The 6589-nt window shown below is 42.5% G+C and overlaps 1 protein-coding gene across 1 annotated transcript in view; it reads left to right on the forward strand.

Moving 5' to 3' along the window:
* The window catches only part of LOC127162727 (caskin-2-like), a 71433-nt gene extending 65593 nt beyond the window's left edge, over positions 1–5840 (forward strand). The window contains exons 17-20 of the mRNA XM_051105592.1: positions 88–198; positions 297–398; positions 648–783; positions 4171–5840. Coding sequence (XP_050961549.1) covers positions 88–198; positions 297–398; positions 648–783; positions 4171–5840 — 2019 coding nt within the window. The remainder of the gene's footprint in view (positions 1–87; positions 199–296; positions 399–647; positions 784–4170) is intronic.
* Positions 5841–6589: the final 749 nt, after the last annotated feature.

Here is a 6589-nt window from a genome sequence, read left to right on the forward strand (position 1 = left end):
GATTTTGCCATAAAATATCTTAAACTGTCTATTAAAATATCATGCATTCTGTTTGCTACCTGTCATATCTCATGTCTTCTGTTATAGGACGCTGAGGCCATTTATCAGTGGCTGAGTGAGTTTCAGTTGGAGCAGTACACTGCTAATTTCCTCAACGCTGGCTATGATGTGCCTACCATCAGCAGAATGACCCCAGAGGTACGTTCGGAGTGCCAGTGTTTGGTTGCTTTGAGTGACACTGCAGTGTTGCTGCAGATGGAGTTGATATTGATTGAGTATTATGGCATTTTTTTCAGGATCTCACAGCTATTGGTGTGACTAAACCAGGCCACCGTAAGAAGATTTCTCTGGAGATCGGCAACCTCAGCATTCCAGAATGGCTGCCAGAGTATATACCAGTAAGTCAATGTACATTATACGCCAGTGGTTCTCAACTCCAGTCCTCGGGACCTACAGCTCTGCATATTTTGTATGTCTCCCTTATTTAGCACACCTGATTCAGATCATCTGCTCGTTAGGAGAAATATCCACGAACTGAACTGAGTGTGTCAGATAAGAGACACATACAAAATGTTGAGAACCACTGTTATACACTATACATGAAGTTATCTTCAGTTCACTCACAGTTAAAACTCGTCTCTTAGCAGGATCTTGGGGAGTGGCTGAGTGCCATAGGTTTGCCTCAGTATCATAAGAAACTCTCTGAGAATGGCTATGACTCGATAAACATCGTCCGAGATCTCACATGGGAAGACTTGCAGGAGATTGGCATCACCAAACTAGGTGAGTTTAACCTTAACATGTAATTGAAGTACATTGTGGTGCTGTAGTTTAGATAAGGGTTACCATAGCCAAAAAAAAAACACTAGAAATGACTGGAAGTTTAAAAATGTTGTTTTCTTTACTGTAACAGAGGCTAGCTATTAAAGGATTAGTTCACTTCCAGATCAAAAATGTACAGATAATGTACTCACCCCCTTGTCATCCAAGATGTTCATGTCTTTCTCTTTTCAGTCGTAAAGAAATTGTGTTTTTTGAGGAAAACGTTTCAGGAATTATCTCCATATAATGGACTTCTATTGTGCCCGTGAGTTTGAACCTCCAAAATGAGTTTGAACCTCTCCAAAATGTAGTTTAAATGCAGCTTCAAAGGGATCTAAACAATCCCAGCCAAGGAAGGAGGGTCTTATCTAGCAAAACGATTGGTTATTTTCTAAAAAAATTTTCAATTTATACACTTGTTAACCTCAAATGCTCATTTTGTCTAGCTCTGTGATGTGCATGCCTGCTTTGTGCACTCCAGTTCAAGACAGTAAGGGCATGTCGAAAATCTCCCATCTCATTTTATTCTCCAACTTCAAAATCGTTCTACATCGCTGCAGAAGTACCGACCCAGTGTTTACAAAGTAAACATCCAAAGAAGGTCAAACGTCCTTTAAAAAAAGGTAAAACAGTGATGGAGGACGATTTTGAAGTTGGGGGAGAAAATGGGATGGGAGTTATTCGACATACCTTAACTGTCTTGAACCAGAAGTTTACGCAAAGCTAGAAAAGATGAGCATTTGTGGTTAAAATGTATATAAATTGTACTTGAAAATATCGTTTCGCTAGATAAAACCCTTCTTCCTCAGCTGGGATCGTTCAGAGCCACTTGAAGCTGCATTTAAACTACATATTATGAGTTCAAACTCACCATAGAAGTCCACTTTATGGAGAGAAATCCTGAAATGTTTTCCTCAAAAAAACAATTTCCTCACGACTGAAGAAAAAAGACATTAACATCTTGGATGACAAGGGGGTGAGTAAAATACCAATAAATTTTTGTTCTAGAAGTGAACTAATCCTTTAAGAGCTGTGCTGGTAAAACTCACTTTTGTGATCTCAAGAGGTGCACTAGTGACTGATGCTAGTGGCTCCAGTCTTTAGTGTCCTTGTTAGCACACTTGTATCCCAATCCAGAACCCCCAGCTCAAATCCCACATGGAGTGGGGCAAGTAGAACTAGAGGGGTTACACTGGTGCCATGAATCGGATAGGAGTGAGGTTTAGTGAGTGTAATGAAGGCTATCTAGTAAGAGCGTTGCAGATAGGACTCACTTGCCTGATCTCAAGAGGCACACTAGAAACTGACGCTAGAGGCTGTGGATTCTTGTTTACCTGCCTACCTCCCATGCCGGAAATGCCAGCTTGAATCCTGCTTGAAGCAGGGCGAGTAGAACCATAGGGGTTACGTCATGCTGTACTTGAAAATTTTAATTGGCAAAATTTTGCCGTCGTGTACAACAAAACCTTCTTTCAAAAACTAAAGCAAGCATAATATGTAAGAAAATCATACTTCTGAATCAGTTCTTTTAAATCAGTAGGTTGAACTTGTTCACACTGGTTCAGATGGTCATCCAATGGTCATTAATGATTTCAAAAATCAAATCAACTCTGATACTGCAATGTAATTTCGATGTCTTTGTACAGATCTTTGTTAAAGGGGTCATATGATGTTGCTAAAAAGAACATTATTTTGTGAATTTGGTATAATGCAATGTGTTTACATGTTTTGAGGCTCAAAAAACATTAATTTTCACATACTGTACATTATTGTTGCTCCTCTCTGCCCCGCCTTTCTGAAACACGTCAATTTTTCCAAAGCTCATCGTTCTGAAAAGCGTGGGTGTACTCTGATTAGCCAGCTATCCAGTGCGTTGTGTTGGCCGAAAACCTCAAGCATGTGACAGAAATGTTACGCCCCTTACCATGTTGTGATGCCGTGTCCCAGCGTGATGAGACAAAAACAATAAAACCCTTTATAAATGAGGCATTTGTTGCATCCAGTGAGGACATAATAACTGATTATAATGACTCATACTGTCCTTTTATGTGTTGTGTTGCGTTGTGTCACATAAACATAACGCCATATCTGCATTTGTGATTGTACAAACGTCAAATAACAAGCCTTAAGGTCATTGCACACGGTCCGAAATTTTTGTATGCGTTTTTAATTCTTTTTTTTTTTCTTATTCGTCATTCTTTCCTATCAAAATGCTTGCTACGGATGTGAAAATGCAGAAAATTGCAGACGAACGTTTCAGAGGCCGTGTGTAAATGTGACTGACACAAAGTGAGGTTGTATTTATTTTTTTAACGTGCAAAAATTTCGGACGAGAATTTCGGACTCAGTGTGCTAAGACAGTTACTCTACACTTCTCAAAACTTGCATTTAAATAGCCAGTAGCAAATTCTTTAAATATGAAAACGTACTAACAGGCTATGAGTCGGAAGTGCCAGTGCAAAGTTGGAACTGCACCACTTTATAGTGCGCACAGCTGGCATTGTAGTCTACTCTCCCAGGTTCAGGAAACAGTCCTCTGTAAAATGCGCTGCACACACTCGAATATTTGTTTTGTACTGCTCTGGAATAGTGTTGTAAATATAACTTAAGCACTAATTTCTAGTTGTGTACTCATTTGGAACACCAAACAAAGTAGTTTCACTTTCGCAACGAAACACACAGCGGCTACAACAATACTACAGGTATATAGGATAATAGTTACAATGCCTTTGTTTGCGTATACATCAGGGCTGTGTTATGCAAACTACACAATAATGTTGGGGCGTGTTTGAGCCACTTTAGGAAGGTGTGGCTGAGTCTTAACTTTTACAAAGAATATCTCTTTGGGTTTGAGACTTTAATCTTTGCAACTTTACAGATCTTATATATGCACAAACAGCTTGTAACACTCCAAAAACAAAGGAAAATATGAAATGGCATCATTTGACCCCTTTAAAAGTTCATCAGTGTGTTATAAGTATTTTGTTACTCTTTAAATCCATTTGGCATTAAACATTGTTTGAATGTTTTTTCATCGCTGAAACAAGATCTTTCATTATTTCAACCACATTTCAACATTGAAGGCCAATCACATTCCAGCTGGGTAGCTCTTCCAGTTTCTGTTCTTACTGGCCATGACCTTGACTAGGGCATTTTCATTTTTATTCCTCTGGCTTAACTCTGGGAAGTCCCACTCACAGTTAAATCTTATTGTTCTAAAGTCCTTTTCCAAATTATTGTATATTCAGTATCAAATATACATATCCTGTGTATCCTGTTGTATTAAATTCATGATTCATGTGTGACAGTACAGTGTTAAGTCAGTGTACGTTTGTGTGTCTCTGACAGGCCATCAGAAGAAAATGATGCTTGCAGTGAAGAAGTTGTGCGATATTCATAAGGCTATTCTGCAGGCGGAATCAGGGCAGGGCACACTGCGGCGCAAAACCCCCGCAGCCCTCGACCTGGTCACTATCGAGCCACCTCCTGATTGCAGCGACCTCCCTTCGCCCCACACGCCCAAGATGATGACCTTCCAGGACAGCGAGCTGAGTACTGAGCTACAGAGCGCCATGTCCTCCCACTACAGTGGCTGTCAGGATGGTCTGGCCATCAAGAACGCAGTAGGTATGTCCTCCAGTCAGGAGAGCATTGACACGCGCTCTCGAGGCTCCGGACGCTCTCAGGAGCCCCCAAGCACCCCTTCCTCCACTTCCGCTGTGACCCCTTATAGCTGTTCCCGAGAGAGCTTAACGAGCCCAGACAGCAGTCCTGCTAAAGAGCGCAACATTCCAGAAGGCCGTGACCAGGTCCCACGTCCTCAGCTACCACAGCAGCTGCCGTTCAGTGCATCCACAGGCTTTAAATACCCAGCGGTGCCTGCCAAACCCAAACTGAATTCTGGTCCTTCTCCACAAGGCTCTCCTGCTCATAAAACCCTCAATTATCCACGTTCACAATATAGCAGTGCCACGCTTGACCGTCACTCTCCTAGCGTGACTAAGAAGAGGACACAGAGTCTTTCCCGGTATGCTTTGTCAGATGGTGAACCGGATGAAGACGATGATGATGAAGCAGCTCATCTAGCCAGTATAGCCATGCCTTCTTATGCCACACTGAGCCGCAAACCTACCCGTGGCCAGCTGGCACGTCTTCAGTCTGCCCCTGAGCAGTCCGTCGGCCGAAGCCACTCTTTCGCCATCAGGGCTCGGCGTAAAGGGCCTCCTCCACCACCACCTAAACGCCTTAGCTCCGTCAGCAGCAGCAGCACTGGTGTTGAAATTGTCTCTGACATTCCAGCATCACCTTCTGGAGGAGTTGAGAATGGCAGACCTGGAAACGTAAAGAGCATTGCGGCTGCATTAGAAACAGTCCTACCTGTGCCTACGGTAGAGCTCCTTCAGGACACCACTACTGTTGTTTCCAGTACCAACGAAGCGTCCAAGCGTAGACCTGTGAGTCAGACTGAATCCACCCCAGTATCCACCAAAGCAGATACCGACAGAGCGACAAAGTCTGACACGGAGGAGGAGGAAGGAACGAAGGATTCAGGCCTGGAGAGCTCATCCTCACCTCAGAACAGCTCCAGTGAGTGCATCCCCTTTGCGGAGGAAGGCAACCTCACTATCAAACAGAGACCCAAAGTTGGCGGGCCTCTCAAGGCCGAGACCACTTCAGAGTTGCCAGAGAAAGCCAAACCAGCCAAAACCCCTGAAGTTCCGGAGTTCAACCTCAAAGAGTCAGACACAGTGAAGAGACGGCAGAAGCCAAAAGAGAAAGAGCAGCCAAACGCAGCATCTGACAGCAGCCTAGATGGAACATCAGTTTTAGAGACTCAGGACACAGTGAAACTCCGCATCAGTGAAACCGATATGAGCCTGCCATGTGTGGAGCTTCCAGGCAAACCAGTGAAAGCACCTCCACCTCTTGCTCCCAAACCTCCCAGTCCCCTGAATTCAACACGGCATGCCTGTAAACCAGATCCTGCTCCTATAACAGGTACAGCCTACAGATACTGATAAGGCTTGTCAGCTTTTTAGGTTTGATGCAATGCATTTCAGCAGATCTTAAGTGTTGTTACAAGACAAATACTGCTCTGATTTATAAATTATATCATTTTGTAGCTTGTGTTTATTACGTTAATTGATTAGTTCACTTCCTGAATAAAAATTTCCTGATAATTTACTCACCCCATGTCATCCAAGATGTTCATGTCTTTTTCTTCAGTCAAAAAAAGTAAGGTTTTTGAGGAAAACATTCCAGATTTTTATCCATATAGCTTCAACTTCAGTGGGGATCGACAGGTTGAAGGTCCAAATTGCAGTTTCAATGCAGCTTCAAAGGGCTTTACACAATCCCAACCAAAGAATAAGGGTCTTATCTAGCACAACGATCTATCATTTTCTAAAATAAAACTACAAACGCTCATCTTGAACTAGCTCTGGGATGTGCATATGTGACTTGACTCATTGCATAATAAAGTTGGAAACACCACACGTGATTAGCTCTTCGACTGTGTACTTCGGTTCAAAAAGGTAGGTAAGGGTGAAAAACTCCATCTTATTTTCTCCTCCAACTTCAAAATTGTCCATCATCAGTGTTTTACCTTTTTTTTTTGTAAAGGGCATTTGACTTTCTTTGCACGTTCACTTTTTGGGTCGGTATTTCCGCTTTCATCACACGTGACTTTTCCAACGTTGACTACATAATGCGTGAAGTTGGGCTGGTGCGAGATGAGCATTTGTGGTTAAAAAGTATAGAAATTACT

Source organism: Labeo rohita, chromosome 3 (assembly GCF_022985175.1).
Source record: "Labeo rohita strain BAU-BD-2019 chromosome 3, IGBB_LRoh.1.0, whole genome shotgun sequence".
In the NCBI taxonomy this organism is placed as follows: Eukaryota; Metazoa; Chordata; class Actinopteri; order Cypriniformes; family Cyprinidae; genus Labeo; species Labeo rohita.